The 19,750-nt window shown below is 32.2% G+C and overlaps 1 protein-coding gene across 19 annotated transcripts in view; it reads left to right on the top strand.

Moving 5' to 3' along the window:
- Window positions 1-19,750, top strand: part of PICALM (phosphatidylinositol binding clathrin assembly protein) — a 126,692-nt gene that overhangs the window by 52,318 nt on the left and 54,624 nt on the right. For all 19 annotated transcript variants that reach the window (XM_031961897.1, XM_031961896.1, XM_031961894.1 and 16 more), the window contains exons 6-9: window positions 6,616-6,727; window positions 10,950-11,056; window positions 12,078-12,119; window positions 19,346-19,431. In XM_031961897.1, the coding sequence (XP_031817757.1) occupies window positions 6,616-6,727; window positions 10,950-11,056; window positions 12,078-12,119; window positions 19,346-19,431 (347 nt within the window). The remainder of the gene's footprint in view (window positions 1-6,615; window positions 6,728-10,949; window positions 11,057-12,077; window positions 12,120-19,345; window positions 19,432-19,750) is intronic.

Below are 19,750 nucleotides of genomic sequence, written 5' to 3'. Positions count from 1 at the left end.
ACAACTTATTTATCCATTCTCCAATTGATGGACATTCATTCAATTTCCAGTTTCTGGCCACTACAAAGAAGGCTGCCACAAACATTTTTGCACATACAGGTTTCTTTCCCTTTTTAAAGATCTCTTTGGGATAGTAGTATGTACAGTTTGATAACTTTTTGAGCATAGTTCCAAATTGCTCTCCAGAATGGTTGGATTCGTTCGCCATTCCACCAGCAATGCATCAGTGTCCCAGTTTTCCCACATCCCCTCCAACTTTCAGCATTATTTTCCCCTGTCATCCTAGCCAATCTGACAGGTGTGTAGTGGTATTTCAGAGCTGTCTTAATTTGCATTTCTCTGATTGATAATGATTTGGAGCATCTTTTCATATGGCTAGGAATAGTTTTAATTTCTTCATCTGAAATTGTTTGTTCATATCCTTTGACCATTTATCAATTGGAGAATGGCTTGATTTCCTATAAATTAGAGTCAGTTCTCTATATATTTTGGAAATGAGGCCTTTATCAGAACCTGTGACTGTAAAAATGTTTCCCCAGTTTATTGCTTCCCTTCTAATCTTGTCTACATTAGTTTTGTTTGTATGAAAGCTTTTAAATTTAATATAATCAAAATTTTCTACTTTATGATCAATAATGATCTCTAGTTCTTCTTTGATCACAAATTCCAGTAAACTATCCTATGTTCTTCTAATTAATTTATAATCTCATCCTTTATGCCTAGATCATGAACCCATTTTGACCTTATCTTAGTGTACAGTGTTAAGTGTGGGTCAGTGCCTAGTTTCTGCCATACTAATTTCCAATTGTTTTTGTTTTTGTCAAACAGTGAATTCTTATCCCAAAAGTTGGGGTCTTTGGATTTGTCAAACACTAGATTATTAAAAGTTATTGATTATTTTGCCCTGTGAACCTAATCTATTCCATTGATCAACTTGTCTATTTCTTAGCCAATATCAAACAATTTTGGTGACCACTGCTTTATAATATAGTTTTAGATCTGGTACAGCTAGGCCACCCTCATTTGACTTTTTTTTTTTTTTTTTTTGATTAGTTCCCTTGAAAGTCTTGACCTTTTGTTCTTCCAGATGAATTTTGTTATTTTTTCTAGGTCATTAAAATAATTTTTTGGGAGTCTGGTATAGCACTAAAAAAAAAAAGTTTAGGTAGTATTGTCATCTTTATTATATTCGCTCGCCCTATCCAAGAGCACTTAATATTTTTCCAGTTGGTTAGATCTGACTTTATTTTTGTGAAAAGTGTTTTGTAGTTTTGCTCATTTAGTTCCTGACTTTACCTTGGCAGATAGATTCCCAAATATTTTATACTATCGGTAGTTACTTTAAATGGAATTTCTCATTGTATCTCTGTTGGATTTTGTTAGTGGTATATAAGAATGCTGATGATTTATGGGTGTTTATTTTGTATCCTGCAACTTTGCTAAAGGTGTGGATTATTTCTAATTGCTTTTTAGTAGAATCTCTGGGGTTCTCTAAGTATATTGTCATATCATCTGCAAAGAGTGATAATTTGGTTTCCTCATTACCTACTCTAATTCCTTTAATGTCTTTCTCAACTCTTATTGCTGAAGCTAGCATTTCTAATACAATATTGAATAGTAATGGTGATAGTGGGCAACCTTGTTTCACTCCTGATCTTATTGGGAATGGTTCCAGTTTATCCTATTAAATATGATGCTTATTGATGGTTTTAAATAGATGCTACTGACTATTTTAAGAAAAAGTTCATTTATTCATACACTTGTTTTTAATAGGAATGAATGTTGGATTTTATTAAAGCATTTTCGTTTTGCATCATTTCATTTCCCAAAAAAAACCTTCTTTTATATCTCTACTCTGAGAACCATCTTTTAAAACAAAGAATTAAAAAAAGGATAAAGGCAGTTCAGTAAAATCAACATATCAGTTAAATAACAAACTTCTAATGTTTCATCCCATAGTCATCTTTTATCATTGCAAATCACTAAGCAAGTATATAGAAAAGAAGGAAGGAAACAAGCATTTATTGTTTGCTATGTGTCAAACTTGGTACCAAACATTATATCAAAACAACTCTAGAAAGGTAGGTACTGTTATTTTTGCCATTTTATAGTACTGAAACAGTCATAGATTAAAAGACTTGACAGGATACTAAGTGTCAGAAGCTGGATTTGAATTCAATTCTTCATGACTCCTGGCCCAGTGCTCTATTTATGCACTGCTTTTTTTTTTTTTTTTTTTTTTTTTTTTTTTTTTTTTTTTTTTTTTTTTTTTTTTTATTAAGCACCTATATGAACAAAGCAGTATACTCTCAAGGAGCTTAGGTTTAATGAAGAAGACAACAATTAGATGTGTAACAACATACAGAATAAACATAAAAAGAATAGGTGCAAATAAATAGAAGCTGAACACTAATATTTGGATGAGAAGTGGAAAATCGGGAAAAACTTTGTGTATAAGGTAGTTTCTGTCTTAAGGGAGGAGAGGGATTCTATGAGACAAATGAGAAAAAGACTGTGGTATGTGAAGAGCAGAGAGAAAGCCAGGATGGAACTCTAGATTGGGTCCAGATTTGAAGGGCTATACATACTCAACAACATGTATATATATTGTCTGAGAGACAGTAGGGAGCCACTGGTGTTTGAGTATGAGACTGACGTGATCAGTTTTATGGTTAAAGAAAATCTCTTTGGCAGTAGTGTAAAGAATGGACAAATTGGGAAGATTTGTAAGAGAGACCAATTGGAAGGCTATTGAAATAGTCTAGGCAAGAACTGGTGAGGTCCTGAATTAAGGAGGTGGTTTTCTCAGTACCAGGAGAGAATGGGAGAGATGGTGGAGGTACAAATGACAAGATTTGGATATATGTGGAGAATGAGGAATCAAAAATAATTCCAAGATTACAAACCTGAGTGAATGGGAAAAGTGGGGATGGCTTTGACGGAAGTAGTTTTGGAAGAAGTATTATTTTGGAGAAGAAATAAGTTTAGTTTTGAACATACTGAATTTATAATATCTCTGGGAAATGCATTTTGAAATATTCCATGGGTGGTTAGTTGTGTTGTTGGACTTAAAATCAGGGAAGAAATTAGAACATAAAAATCTTGTAATCATCAACATAGAGCTAATAAATGAATCAGTGGAAGATTGTGCTGTCTCTGAGAAAGGTATGTAGAGAAAAGAAGAGAGTCTAGATAGAGAAGAGAGAGAGAGGGAAAGTTAGAGGAAGGGGAGGGAAAGAATTAAAGGAGGAAAGGAGTAGTGAGGATGCAGTCTACTGGAGGTCGTGAGAGATTTAGCATCAAACATGCAGGAAGTAGAGTCGGCCTCAACAAGAGAAATTATCCCTTTATTAGAGTTTAGGGGAAAAGAGGAGAATGAGAAATAATGTCAAGGAATCTTGAAATGAAGGCCATAAGAAAAGAAAAACTTCATTTCCAGTGGTTTCAGTTTTTGCACGGCTGAAAGTGAGGGAAGAGGGAAATTTAATAAGAAGCTTGAAGAGTAGAGAGAGGTTTGGAAAATCCTTTGGGGTAAGGGGGGGGGGGGAAGATAGATAACAATTAGGGAGGGGAAAAAAGACAGCCTTGCTTTAGGAGGACTCAGTTGAGTTTGGTAACATGAATTTGTAACACACTTATTCAGTGCCATTATGAAACTTCTTCCAGCTATGTTCAAAGACACAGAGAACAGAAGAACATAGAAAAAGTAATGTTGATAAAAAGCTGAGGTTTGGCAAGAAATGAGAAGTGATAGGAATACAATAGAGTAAGGGATTCAAGGCACAGCACCAGTATGAGTGTAGCAAGATAAGGATTGAAGAGTAGATGGATGACAAAGCATGATTGAAATGGCTAACTATTAATTTGACGTTGGAAAGGGAAGAAAGTCAAGTTAGTGAAGGGTAAAAGGAGTGGAAGTTGTAGCAATTATAAGAAGGGTTGAGATATAATTAAAGGTAGAGTGATTGCAGGTTATCATCAAATATAGAAATGTCTGAGTTTCTAATTAGGGAAAGGAAACACTTGTAAACAGTGGTGAAAGTTACTATGTGACCATCCCTAAATACAGCTTATATAGTATGCTTTTGTTGGGTCATGTTATTTGAAGAGACAAGGAATTGGGAAGTTAGATAGTTTGAGGGAATTTAAGGATAGATGTTGAAGGGGCAGAAGTCAGAGAGAAAAGGTAGTCAACCAAAAGCTATACACATTGAGAATGACTTGTAGCTTGATAAGAAAAGAAGAGAAGGAATATTTTCATATTCTCTCTTTTTTTCCCCCAGGGCCAAATTAGGTCATTATAATTACAGTGTTGAGTTTTGAGTTTTTGTTACTATTCTTTGTGTTTACATTTTGGTCCTTGTGTATATTGTTTTCTTGATCCTACTTCATTTTGCATCAGTTTATATTGTCTTTCCATGACTCTCTGAAGTTGAAATTCTTTTTTAAATTAATTTTTTTTAACATTGATTTTTGAGTCATTTCTCTATATATTATAGAAATGATGCCTTTATCAGAAACACTGCTGTAAAAAAAAAAAAAAAAAAAAAAAAAAAAGTTTTCCCAGCTTTCTCCTTCCTTTCTAACCTTGGCTTATGCATAAACTTTTAAATTTAATATTATCAAAGTTACCCATTTTGCATTTCATGACCATTCTTTGGTTATAAATTCCTCTCTTCTTCACAGATTTATCCCTTGCTCTACTGATTTGCTTATAGTATCACTCTATGTCTAAACCATGCACCTGTTTCAACATTATTTTGGTATAGGATTTTAGATGTTAGTCAAAGTCTAGTTTCTGTCATACTATTTTCCAATTTTCCCAGTTTTTGTCAAATAGTGAGTTCCTATCTCAGAAGCTGGAGTCTTTGGGCTTGTCAGAGACTAGATTACTATAGTCATTGGCTATTGTGTCTTGTATACCTAAACTATTCTGCTGATCCGCTGCTCTACTTCTTAGTCAGTACCAAATGGTTTTTGATGATTGCCATTTAATAATAAAGTTTTAGGTCTGGTATGGCTAGGCCACCTTTTTTTTTGCATTTTTTTTTCATTAATTCCTTTGATATTCTTGACCTTTTGTTCTTCCAAATGAATTTTGTTATTATTTTTTTCTAACTGTATGAGTTTTTTTTTTTTTTTTTTTAAGCAATTTGATTGGATTTGGCACCGAATAAGTAGATTAATTTAGGTAGAGTTGTCATTTTTATAACTAATTTTTTTTTTATTTAATAGCCTTTTATTTATAGGATATATGCATGGGTAACTTTACAGCATTAACAATTGCCAAACCTCTTGTTCCAATTTTTCACCTCTTACCCCCCCACCCCCTCCCCTAGATGGCAGGATGACCAGTAGATGTTAAATATATTAAAATATAAATTAGATACACAATAAGTATACATGACCAAAACGTATAACTAATTTAAAAAAAAAAAAAAATTTGCGGTTGGAATTTTCTCTTCCTCCTTGCCTATCTTCCCCCACTCCCTATTGAGAAGGCAAGAAATGTGATATTAGTTATACATATGAAATCATGTAAAACATTTCCAATTTAGACTTATTGCAGAAAAAGTACAAGAGAAATAAAATTAAAAAACTATACTTCACTCTACTCTTAGACGCTTATCAGTTCTTTCTGTAGAGGTGAATAGCATTTTTCTTCATTTGATTTTCAGAATTGTTTTAGGTCATTGTATTAATCAGAATGGCTAAATCATTTACAGTTGGTCATCATTACAGTATTGCTGTTACTGTGTACAGTATTCTCCTGGTTCTTCTCATTTTACTTTGTATTAGTTCATTTAAATCTTTCAAGGTTTTCTGAACACATCCTGCATGTCATTTCTTATAGCAATAGTATTTTGTCACAATCATATACCACAACAATTCAGCAATTTCCCAGTTGATGAGCATCCCCTCAATTTCCAATTCTTTGCCACCATGAAAAGAAATTTTACAAATATTTTTGTACATATTTTTTCTTTGATCTCTTTGGAATACAGACCTAATGGGGCATTGCTGGGTCAATGGGTATGCACGTTTTTATACTTTTTAGGCATATTACAAATTGTTCACCCAGTTGTTTAGATCATTTTACAACTCCATCAGTGGTGCTTTAGTGTCCCTACTCTTCCACATCCTCTCCAAAATTTGCCATTTTCCTTTTCTGTCATATTAGCCCAAACAGTAAGTGTGAGATATCGTTCCTTAGACTTGTTCACATTATTTCTTATGGTATAGAAACATTTTATACATTTGTGTGCTACACGATTTCAGCTATTTCCCAGTGGATATGTACTTATTCCTAGTTCTATGCTACTACAAAAGTGCTATGATAAATAAATATTCTGTTGTATATGAATTTTCTTTTTTTCTTTGGTGTTTCTAATCTTGGAATGAGTGTGTGTGTATACAAACATTATATACTTATATATATTTTTGAGTGTGTATGTGTGTATATAAACATTATGTACTTAAATTTTTTTTTACATTTTTCTGACCACTTAGATGTATAATATATATAATATAGCTCAAAAACATGTAATGAAGTGATGCTTTTTATCTAAGACATCTTTTTATTGGATGTTTTCTTTCTTTTTTTTTTTTCTCCAGGTTAATAGCAATGAACTTACAAATGGAGTAATAAATGCTGCCTTCATGCTCCTTTTCAAAGATGCCATTAGACTCTTTGCAGCATATAATGAAGGAATTATCAATCTCTTGGGTAAATATTTCTCCAACATTTCTTACCCTGTCTTGAAATTTAGGATGAATGATGCTGATTGAAGTGATCATTTGAAAGTATTCTTTAGATATATTTCAAGTATTCACATGAATTATTTGTGGAAGAATATTTATATATTCCTTCAATCTCTTAATTAACTTGCTAATTTACCAAATCAATATGGAAAGGGGGGGGGGGTCTTTGTGTTTTTGTAAATGTATTTGTTCTTATGAACTCCTTTGTTTAATAAGTATTGCTTTAATACTTTTAATAAATATAAAAATACTTTTAAAATCCAAGAATTTTTGGTATGAAAATCTTTTCTTTTTGAACCTTATTTATAGATTTAGACTACACAATTATCATTTTACCTCTCTCCCTCCCCTTACCTAAAATAATGTTATAAAATTATTTTAAAACATTATTTTACAAAAGTGGGAAGAAGGTACATTCTACGGAATTCTTTTTATATTGTTTTCAAGAAAATATTAACTGCACATAAATATAAAAACAACTTTAATAATAATAATAAAACATGTTAACTAAAAATGATGACATTTAAAAAACTAAAATTATCTTTAAAATTATGTGATTCTTTTCAAAGATACCATTAGATTTTTTTGCCTTCTACAGGAAAGTAAAAGCTGCAGATAATGAATTTATCTTCTAAAGTAATCATATTATTAGAATTCAAACTCTGTATTTCCATTAAGCTAGACCAATGACCATATTTTATATAATTCTAACTTCAGAAAGTGTGAATTAAAATTGAGCTGATTTCATTCAGGGAATTTGTTATTTGTACTAATTAGTATCTAGCTGTACAAAATAAAATATCTGCTTCTATTTACATACATTTACTTTAATGACTTTGACTAAATGGATATAATCATTGGTAATTCAGTATCTGTTTGGAAAAGAGGTTTAGGTAAGCAGCTCCAGGGATCACTTCTTTTATTAATGTGTGTAAAAAAGAAAAAGTGCAAAAGATGATCTCTACCCTCAAGGAGGTTACAATCTAATAGGAGAGATAATAGGCAGAGGAATGAGAATATTCTAAACATGAGGAGTACAGAGCCAGGTTTGTAGAGCAGCAAGGAAGGCAGTGTTGTTGGATTGAAAAATACATAGAAGAATATGGAAGAAGATATGGTTGGTAGGATGGGCTTTGAATGCCAAACAGAGGATTTTGCAAATGGGTCTCCTAGGTGTTGAGAGCCACTGAAGTTTATTGAGAGAAGGGAAAGAGGTGACATGGTCATACCTTCACTGAAAATTACTTTGGTGTATAAATGGAGGATACAGTGGGAGAGATTTAAGGCAGGAAGACCCACCAGAAGGGTATTGAAATAGTCTTAGAGGAGTGAAGGAGGCATATTCAAGAGATCTCATAATGTTAATTAACAAACCGTGGCAACAGATTGGCTATGGAGTATGGGAGGCAGTGAAAAATGGTGAGAAATTAAGGATGATCCCTAGCTTATAACCTTGAAAGACCAGTAAGATGGTATTCATCTTGGCAGTAACAAGGAAGTGGGGGGGAGGGCAAAATTTGATAAAGATAATGTTGAATTCAAGGTGTCTGAAAAGTGGTTGGAGGTGTGAGATTGGAGATCAGTAATAGAGAAGTTAGGGCAGGATAGTTATATTTGAGAATCATTATAGATCATTATAGATCAGGGGTTCTCAAACTATGGCCCATGGGCCAGGTGCAGCAGCTGAGGAAGATTATCTCCCTCACCCAGGGACGTGAAGTTTCTTTATTTAAAGGACCACAAAACAAAGTTTTTGTTTTTACTATAGTCCGGCCCTCCAACAGTCTGAAGGACAGTGAACTGGCCCCCTATTTAAAAAGTTGGAGGACCCCTGGTATAGATGGTGATTAAAATCTATGAGTGCTGATGAGATCACTCTAGTGGGAGGGAGAAGAGAAGAGGGTTTAGGGCAGAACCCCATGAAACCCTTACAGTTAGAGAGTTAATCTGGATGAAGAACTAGCAAACGAGACTGAGAAAGAGTGATCTGATAGTAGGAGAAGCAAGAGAATGGTTTCTTGATGGAAGAGTGTCAAGGATATTAAGGATGAGGTCAAAGTTGCACAGAGTGGTCAGGAAGTATGAGTATTGAGAAATGACCTTTGGATTTGGACCTTTCTCCTTAGCCCTGTGACCTGTATAAAGGTGTAGGTACCATACTTACAAGGTTTATAGTTGACCCAAAGCTGAAAACTTTAACACACTGGATGACAGGATTAAAAAAGGTCTTGACAAGCTAGAATATTGGATTATCTATCTAATAGGATAAAAATTTAATGATAAATATGAAGGTCTTACACAGAGAGAGTTTAATGGACTACATGTTCTATATGGTTTAAGAGAGCCATATCTTTTGAGAAATAAGTGATACTATTGCTTTCTTGCCTTTAGTCAGACTGTATGTAGAGAATTTTTTCTAAAGCAGCACATTTTAGGAAGGACATTGATAAATTTAATTTTTAAAAACATCAACCATGATAATGCTATATGACTGAAGAAATGGGGTGTATATAACTGAAAGAAGAAAAATTAATGGGGACATTAGTATCTCTTCTGAAGGAATTAAAGGAATTAGGGAATTATACCTATTTTTGGCTCACAAGATCAAAAGCTTCAGAGAGGCAAGTTTATATTCTTGTTGTAAGGAATACTTTTCTAACATTTAGCTTTATAAAAGATAGAGAGACCTTTTTGTCACTTAGAGTGTTCTTTTTTACTGAAAGTCTTTGAACAAAGACTACATCCTCTAGAAAATTCTTATTCTGGTAAAGATTTAACCAGTTTCTTATTTATTCCTTCCCAAAGACATTTGAAATTTCGGGATCTGTAGGAGTGAATTATTCCCCTATACTACTGAACAAGATGGTTTAATTGTGCTTTGTAGAATTGAAGTCTTGAGCTTATGCCTTTTACATCTGAAATGTGCTTTCCCAGTAGATTTTAAAAGGGTAGGAAATTTATGAGACATCATAGCATAGTAGAGGTCAGACCTCATAGTTGAGAAAAACCATAGTCAAAAGTCTACTCTTTTTAAATCTCTGTGACTCTAGGCAAGTCAGTCTCACTGCCTCAGATAAACTTTCTTAAACTGTCAGTAAGTTGCAGAATAGTTGCAGACAGCATTGGTAGGCATTGTATATAATCTTTGTAGAAAGGAACCCAAAGGCAATCAAATCTGTTTCATCTCTTAATAAGAATCCTCTCTTAAAAGAGACCCAACATAAAGTGTCTTGCTCTTACTTGAATACTTCTAAGGCAGGGGAAATACATTATTTACTAAGAAAGCCTATTCCAATTCCGGATAGCTCTAATTGTTAAAACAGTTTTTGCTCACAATCCATGTAAATCTTCTCTTTATTGCTTCTAGTTCTGTCCTTCTCAGATTAGACAGAACAAATTTTGTCTCTCTTCTCTATAACAAGTCTTCACATATTTGAACACATCCAACATTGTTCCCTTTGAGTCTTCATCAGGCTAAACAAACATTCCCATTTCCTTCAGAGTGTCTTTGAGTGGCAGGATCTCGTGACTCTTTGTCACCATTTTTGCCTTCCCCTGCACACTGTCCAACCTAGAAATGACTTTCCTAAAACGGGGCTTTTTTTCCTCTCAGTGTGATAAAAACAAGAAAAAAGACCATCAGGGATATAACTTTATGAAATTTATAAACTCTATTGGCACAACTTTCAAGAATATGAGGTCACCTTCATAGAGAGAAAATCTTAATTGTTGTGCTAGTTTAACTTTGTATCTTCCAAGACATTTATCAGTCTTTCCCCAGTTTATTGTTAAAATAACCACTTAAAGAAGGTAAGTCAAAGTATCCTCATAGGATCATCTTAAAGTGGATAAAACCACAGGTCTGGATCATTAAAAGCATGATATATATATATGAATGAAAATAGCCATGATCTGGGATTTCAAGTTATATGCATACTTTAGGTATATTTTAAGCAATGGTAGAAGAATGAATAAGGTAGATTTAGTTTTCCATTGCCAAGAAGTGGAATAACTTGACTTAAGCCAAAAGCTTATGAAACGCTAGTTTTAAGTATGTGTTATATATATATATATATATATATATATATATATATATATATATAATGTGCTGATAAAGTTATAAATTGAAACAGAATTCTTATATTCATTTTGGTTAAAGTATATGAAATGGCTTTTTTCTTTCACAGAAAAATATTTTGATATGAAAAAGAACCAGTGCAAAGAAGGCCTTGACATCTATAAGAAGTTTTTGACTAGAATGACAAGGATCTCTGAGTTCCTAAAAGTGGCAGAGGTAAAATTATCTATAATTTAACATAACCCTTTAAATTGTGTTGTCTAAAGGTTCAGACTAGGATCAAGCAGATTACTCTGGTTCCAAGCAGGTGTTTTGGACTTCTGCCTGTGTGAAATTGAACCTACTTGTACATGATTGTTCTTAGGTAAATTTCATTGCAAGTACCATGCATAACCACATAACTTTGTAGACCAACTTTGAATATCACTGGTGCAAATAATACTAAATTACTTGATACTTTTAAGTGGGAAATCGCTGGGCTCCTTAATAATTTTTCCTGCTTTTCTTGGTTGAAAGAGGTTACTTTTTTCTTATTATAATATTTATATTTACAGAATTATTTTTAAGCAAAGTATCTTAAGAATCTCTTAAGCACTATAAAAGTGTGAATTATCTTCATTATCATGATCAACATGTGGCATATATGAGACTGGATTTGTTGTAATATATATTTGGATTATAACTATGCAAATAGCAGTATTGCTGGTAAGGTTGATGGGCACTTTTGAATGTGATTCTAGTCCTGGTTTTCTTTCTTAGATAACTGAAAACATTTAGTTGCTAAAGAGTAGTCGATAACTATAAATAACAAATTCTGTAAATTTATTTTTTGAGATCATTTTTCTTCTTATCTGTACTTCTGTAATATTGATATTTTAATAAAAAAACATTCTCATATATATGTATGTATATGTGTGTGTGTGTATATATAAAAAAAAATAAATTTAGAGTTTACAAAATGCTTTCCTCATAAACCCAGTAAGGTTTTAAGTAGTACAAGTATTATTGCCTATTTTCTAGGTGAGAAAGCAGACTAAGAAAAAAGCAATTTGCCCATGTGGTTATTGAGAGAATCAACAGACTGTGAGGCCAGGTTTAACTATAAGTATAGAACTTTTTTTCCCACTACACCACAAACTGTTGTAGTCATGATATTTTTGAATAAATGCCATTTTCTAGTAGTTTTACTTGTACATATAAAAAGTTGATTTAAATATAATGCTTTTTCTTCTTACAGCAAGTTGGTATTGACAGAGGCGATATACCAGATCTTTCACAGGTAATACGCTGGGGTTTTTTGTTTGTTTTTTGAAGGATAATATATACTTTTATTATATAGGATATAAAACTGCAGTGAAGGGAAATTGAAAGATTTTATGGAAAGAAGAACATAAGAGGGATCATGCAGAAAAATCTTACTATGTTATTAAAAAATGAATAAAATTATACAGCATTTTGTAAAGCCATCACTAAGATGGTGTAACTAGAGCATTTTCCCCAGGACACTGACATGATGGAGCCTTTAGGGTTTGCTCCTTCTCTGTGGATGTTCCTCTAGTCTAGATTTGTGCTAGTTCATTTACCGAGTCCTTGGCCACCATCCCCAAGTTCCATTGTTATGTAGCCTCTGAAAGAAACTTGCCTCCCCCAGACTATCTATTTGCCACTTCTCTTCTCATACCTTCTTCTAAGGAGTAAAGAGATTTATGGCCATTGCCACAAATATGTATACCAGACTTCATACCCACCCTCAGACTAGCTGTACAACTGTTCCTTAATAGACTGTCCTCTGCACTTGCCAACCCTAACAGAGTTTGTCCTGAGACAATTAAGAACTTAATTTCACTGTGTCATTTCCTATTTGCTGTAAGTGACTCCAATTCTGGGGAGAATTTAGCCTTTAAGAAGTTGGATTAAAATATCAGTAAGAACATAGTAGTTTTCTTATAAAATCTATTTTGTATATATTAATTGGAGGCTGAATACTTAAAAACATTACATTTTGTCTTTCCATTATAAAATTTTTATTTGTGAGACAGGATGGCTCTCTTAACTAGGACAAGAAGGATGCTGGAAGTTAAATCTGATGAACAAAGCAAAAGATATCAATAAAATTTATTTTAAAAGTAAAAATATAATAGTTTATACCAAATAATATTAGGAGGCAGTGTATAATGCATTGTTTTTTTATGATACGCTGCTTTAAATTGTTATTATAGTTATTTATTTTTAAAATTTTAAAAATAGCTTATAGTTATTATTTGGTAAAATTGTTGAATGTTTTCTCATTCTTTAAAAACTCAGCTCCAGTCTGGCCTTTTTCATGAAGCTGTCCCTCTGTGGTGACTTTCTTCAAGAATTCATGGAGCATTTTGCTTGCATTTTTTCTGCTTTTATTATATTTACAGTATTATAGTTATTTGGCTTCTCAGTATCCTAGTAGACTATATGCTTTGTGAGGGCAGGAACTGCATCTTATCTGAACTTTACATTTCCCTTTGACACTTTATAAATCTATGTTTGAATTAAATTTGTTGTAACTCTTAGAGTATTTGGAGCCCATTGAGCTATGGCCACATTTTCCTTTATTTCAATTTGAGTTGTAAGGAGGGAAGGGATTTACCACATCCTTTTCCTCTTATGGAAAATTTCCCATAATATTATTAGTGGGACATAGTAACTAAAGACTCTTCCTCAAAAAAAGGCTGAGCTCTATGCATTAATTGAGTAACAGGTGAATAAATTGTGATATATGAATATTATGGAATGCCCTGACAAATCACCAGAGGGATGGTTTCAGAGAAAGATGGGAAATACTTTATGAATTGGTACAGGATGAAATAAGCAGAACATGAACAATCTATACAATAACATATGGACAAGCAAATTTGAAAGACAAGAATTCTGTTATGTGTGTTGGCCAGCCACAATTTTGGCTGTCCTGTGCTATTAACAAGACTTCAATTGAAGGACAAATTACTTCCTTATCACAAGGATGATTCAGATTTGCTGTGTGTAGATCAAAAAATTAATTAGCCCTATGATTAAAGCATGTATGGTTTTATAGCCACATCCATTTAACATGTATACATTTACCTATAATATGCATCTTAATTTATCCAATTATTTATTTCCTTTTGTTGGCTACTCAGTTACCTAATGATACATGGTACATGAATATTTAAAAATGGCAGGAAATTAATTAACTTTGCTATTAGAATCTTGATATTAGCTCGTGCTTTTGTACTAAGTTTTATCTTTTTTTTCTTTCTTTTTTTTTTTTTTAATTGTTTTTTGCATTTTGAATGGTATGATCTGGAGAAAAAAATGTATTAGTCTCATGTCCTGGCCTGTGCGTCAACAGCTTCTGTTTTACATTGCTTTGGATTATTGTCTAGCATCCTTTTAGTTTTTCTGTGTCTACTCAGCTTTCAATCTTCCCTTAGTCATATGCAGTGTTACTCTGAAACATTGATTTCCTTAAACTAATTTCTTAATTTATTGTTCTTTTGGTATGGACATTTCCTTTACCAAAGCTGATTATAATTTCTTTAGAGTTGCCTAAAAATTAATTAATCTGAACTTTTATATAGATTACTTAAATGTGTTATGCATTTTGCATGTAGACATGGAGATAAGGATGTATTTTACTCTATAGAATATTTAGTGATTTTTGGCATTGGAGATTCTAAGTTAAATTTGATGGGTTAGAGTAAGGTCATAGGGCAATCGGTGTTTTCTGCATAAGCAAACACCCTGTACTATAATTAAAAAGTCAGACTAGAGGTAGAACTAACCAACCATTAAATTAAATTATTTGTAACCTTTATGTGTTTAACTTTAGTGTTGTTTATATGCAACTCTATTTGTATTGGGTGAATTCTTTTAATGTTTTTTTTTTTCTCTATATATTGGGTAGGTGTTCAGAGGAAAGAAAATTTTTATTAAATAAAAAACTTAAAAATTAGAAGAAGAAAATCTGATTGTAATGACTACCATTTTAAATTGAGGTTCTATCATTTCAGAATTTTGCTGTGTTACAGTCTAATTTTTTTCCTTAATTTACTCAAGAGGAAAAAATCTGCACAGTAAATGTGTTCATATATGCTTAATAGTCTATATAGCAGTTGATCTGCTCGATGTTATTTTGGTGTAGTCCAAATATTTTTATGTTATTGTGAGGATTCTCAGTTATATATAGATAGCGAAATTAAGGAATGAAGAGAGAGAGGTTGTGTTTGTATTGAAGTCATAGTAGATACTGACAGTCTTGTTTTTGGTGTAGTACAGTAGAAGGCACAAATATTAGTGAAGAGTTTTAGTGTTTTACTGAGTGTTATGTTTTTAAAGTTGTTCTTGAGTCCCTATCTCTAGGAAATCTTTGGATCTAATTTTAGGATATGTGAGTATACATTGTGTATAGTGTATTCTAAAAATACTTTTCTTTGCTTATATCTGTGATTTCTTTAACGTAGGAAACTTCCACTTACAAATGTAAATCAGCAGTGGATCTGCATCTTATTGTCTTTTCTGGAGCATTGAGACATTAAATGATTTAGCTAGGCTCACTCGGCCATTAGGCTACCTTGAATCTTGGTCTTCTCCTATTAGGCTACTTCTCTCCCCTTATCCTGCCTCTCCAAGAAGCTATTCTTGACAAATTTACATTGTTTCACAGCGTTTGCTTTTTTAAAAAACAGTCCCATATATGTAGCAATTCATAATTTGAAGTTTCCTTTCAGCTTTATTAAGTGGGTAATGAAAGTATTTTTTTAAAATTTTTATTCCACATCTTACAGATGAGTAAACTAAGATTCTGAGATAATTTCTCCAGGGTCACTTAATTAATAAATTTAGATCTGAAGTGTAAGCTTAAGTCTTCTAAATCTGTTGAATTCACTGTTTCTTTGAAATTATACCTCATTGTAAAATTTGCTATCTTTGCACATTGAAGTAGCAATTTTCCAAAATTTAGCCCATCTACAAATATTAAATTAGTTGTCAATATTCCCAGTATGAGATCCTTATTTAGTATCAGGTAATATATTGGAGGAACTGAATCATAGCAGTCTTGTATTTTTCCTACTAATAAAAATCAAAATATAAAAGGAAATGCAACTAAATGGAATAGTGGCTCACCAGTTTTCCTTGGAAAAGCAGATAAAGGAGATACAATTAGCTTTATCAAATATCCTAAGGTAAGAAGAAGCGTCATTGCAGTGGATACATTTCATAATTGTGAATTATAGTCAGCTCAGTAGTTATTTACACAAAGAACATTTTGCATCATAGTCCATAATAAATTTAAAATGGGTGCTATGAATACTAACCCTCATATTAGAAAAAATAGAAGAGAACCAGATTCTGTACCTTTTAAATCTGTGGGTAGGAGATGAATTCTTAAACAAGGAAGGGTAGAGGTAATATAAAAGATATTACCAAGTTTTGATTACATAAAATTGAAAAACTTTTGTACAAACTAAAGTCAGGGTAAGAGGGGAAGTGATTTTTGGGAGAAAAATATATTTGTATCAGATTTCTCAATAAAAGTTGGATATCCAGGATAATGTAGACAGCTCACAGAAATACTTAAGACCAAAAATCTTTCTCCAGTATGTAAGTGGTCAAAGTCTATGAACAAGTAGTTCACAAAAGCAGAATTGCAAATTTCACAGCCTTGTGTAAGAATATTACAAATCATTAATAATAAATATGTAAATCAAAACCACCACATCCTCCACAAATAAAGATAAATGAAGGTAATAATCAATTTTGGAGAGATTGTGGAGAGACCAGTACAAGAGTATATCATTGTTGGTGCTAGTAATTAATATAATTATAAAGGAAAGCAATTTGGAATTATGCAAATGAAGTAATTTAAATGACCTTATTCTTTCACCCAGAGATTCCTTTGCTAAGCATGTACCCCAAGGAAGTCATGGACAAAAAGAAAGGCGTTATACACATTGAAATATTTATAGTAGCATTTTTTGTAGTAGCAAAGAACTGGAAACAAAGAGATGCCCATCAATTGAGAAGTGACAAATTGTACTGTACGAATATAATGACATCTTGTGTTGAAAGAAATAATGAATATGATGAATTCAGAGAAAAGACTTAAATGAATTAATGCAAAGTGAAGTTAAATTGAGCCAAAATAAAATGATATGTACGGTGGTGACAAATGGAAAGAACAGCTCCAAAGTAACCAAAGCCATATTATGTTACAACTTATAATACTGACTTGTTATATGATATATAACTTTGGCAGTTGAATGGCATGGTGGATAGAACACCGGGCCTAGAGACTGGAAGATCTAAGTTCAAACTTGGCCTCAAACACTTACTAGCTGAGCAAGTTTATCCTGAGCAAGTCACTCAACCTCTCTGTTTCTCTTATTTGTTAAATAGGGATAACAGCAGCAGCTGCTTTGAAGGGTTGTTGTAATAATCAAATGAGATAATAATGAGTATCTGAACAAAGCACTAAGTCCAGTGCCTAGCACATAATAAGCACTAAATATTAGCTATTATTATCATCATTATTATTATTCATATAAGAAGACAATCCCCTTTTCCCTCTATCCCTCCACTTTTTGGTCTACAATTGGAAAAACAATGCATATATTTTCTTTTTAAATCAAATTCATTTATTTATTTTCAACTAAATATAAAATAAGGTAAAACAAAATACAAAAAGTGATGAAAAAAAGAAAAAAGATTGTCATGTGCTCAACAAAACATCAGAGATGATTTGAAATATATTATCAAAAAAATTCCATTTAAAGAAAGCATATATAATAGTAGCAGACATTGTATATTAATGACTGTCCATCTTTGTTTATCAGTTATTCTCTTGTTCTCTTCTGTGCACTTTTTACTTTAGTCTTTTTTACCTTCTCATTTCCCTCCTCTCCTTCCCCTTCCCCAGGCTACAATTAAGCATAGGTATATTTAAGTATACTTATTTACATAGATACATACATAAATTTGTATATACAAACACACATACACATATGCACACGTGCATACATACACACATACATAGACATACACCTAAAACTATTAATATGGCTGACATAATGTAGATTGAATTTCTTGATTGAATCTTTGACCCAGAGATCAGTGATTACTAGCCCTATTTTATTTGTTTTCTAACAGTCTTTGTTTATCCTGAGGCATAATTTTGTTTTATTTATGGGGGAAACCTGGAGAGCTTAGATTTTCTGACCTCCTTCCTCCTTTCCAGAATCCTCCCCATTTCATATATTGTTATATTTTTCTCCCAGTGTTAATTGGTTATATTGGTTGATTTATATAATTGTTTTTCTCTTAAGAAAATAAAGCTTCTTTGTCATAGAATCTCTTTGGGAGGAGTAGAAAGAGGAAATCGGGGAAAATAAGGAGATATTATTACAATTTTTCAAAAACTGAAATTGTTTGCAACTTAACTGCTAATAATGATTGCAGAATATGAAGAAGCAGAAAAATTGTGTGGTGATCTTATTAAGACTATTCAATTAAATTAGTATATACTTTAATACTTGGTGATTTGAACACGAAGGTATACATAGGGGAGGACGGTAAAAAATATATTGGAAAATATGGTTTTAAGAGTAAGGAATGAGAACAGCCAAAGTAAACTACACTGTGGCCTCATGCTGGATATCAAAAATAGTTTGAGTCAGTTTGTGAAACAATATGTGCCAGATGCCCTGCTAGTCACTGGGAATAGTAGGATCACATACACAAATTAACAAAAAACATAAAAAACAAAACCAACTACATTTTAACAAAAAAGAAATAATTCTTGTTGCCTTGCAATTATTTCCAGGTTAGTTGTGGTGTGGAGTCACATCACCAGCTTGCTAGAAGAAAAGTAGGTAAAATAAAACTACCTGGAAGAACAATAATAAATAAAAATAGTGTGCAGTTAAAACAAATTCAGTCAGATCCATTGTTTATGTTTAAAAAAAAAAACCAGGAACTGACAGGATGAAAGGATGTACACATTTCTTTTAGTTTAGTGTAAATTAATGACTACAACGAATGGATCAAAAGAATCAAAAACAGCTTCAACCAGCAAGTGTTTCATCTTCTTACAGGAAGAGAGAAAGATGACAATAGCCAAGGACAATGTCATGTTAGAATTTAAACCTTTTGGAAAAATCTTAGAGAATTGTGGGATTATAGGATTTTTATAAGAGATGCAGTATATGTTTTTTTTATATGGTATCCCAACTTAATGTCTATTTTAAATGGATATCATAACTTATTTGGGGGGGGGATATCATTTAACCCTCAATTGTTCCAATACTAAAATTTTTAACACTGACCATGGCTATTTTTCCAATAAAAAAAATGAGAATTCTTTATGGCAGTAAAAGAAACTATACTTCATAAATGAGTAATTTATACTTTGATCAGTCTTGCCATATTATGTCATTTGTGTTTAGTTAGTCCTATTCATTTGTGAAATTTTTCATCATTTCATTTTTTATTCAGGCTCCCAGCAGTCTTCTTGATGCTTTGGAACAACATTTAGCCTCCTTGGAAGGAAAAAAAATCAAAGATTCAACAGCTGCAAGCAGGTGCTTTTTAAAAGTTTTACTTTGATATTTTTATTCCAAATGGTAGTTTATTGCTTTAATTTCAAAATCATTTTAATAATACCAAGTTATAGCCATCTTAAGTAATTAAATAGTTGTATGAATCCTCTATGCCTTACTATTTCCATTATATGTCTAATTTTAATATATCTAATAAGTGATTAAAATGCTTTCATGTTGCTATTGAATTCTTAGACAGTGTTATAATTTATGGGAATTTTGCATTTTTTAAAAGGGATTTTTGTATAAGAACATTTAGATATATATTTACATGCTAATGGGATTTGTCCTTTTTATATAG

Source organism: Sarcophilus harrisii, chromosome 3 (assembly GCF_902635505.1).
Source record: "Sarcophilus harrisii chromosome 3, mSarHar1.11, whole genome shotgun sequence".
In the NCBI taxonomy this organism is placed as follows: domain Eukaryota; kingdom Metazoa; phylum Chordata; class Mammalia; order Dasyuromorphia; family Dasyuridae; genus Sarcophilus; species Sarcophilus harrisii.
The sequence above is the reverse complement of the archived record's forward strand: the minus strand, read 5'-3'. Positions and strand labels throughout refer to the sequence as shown.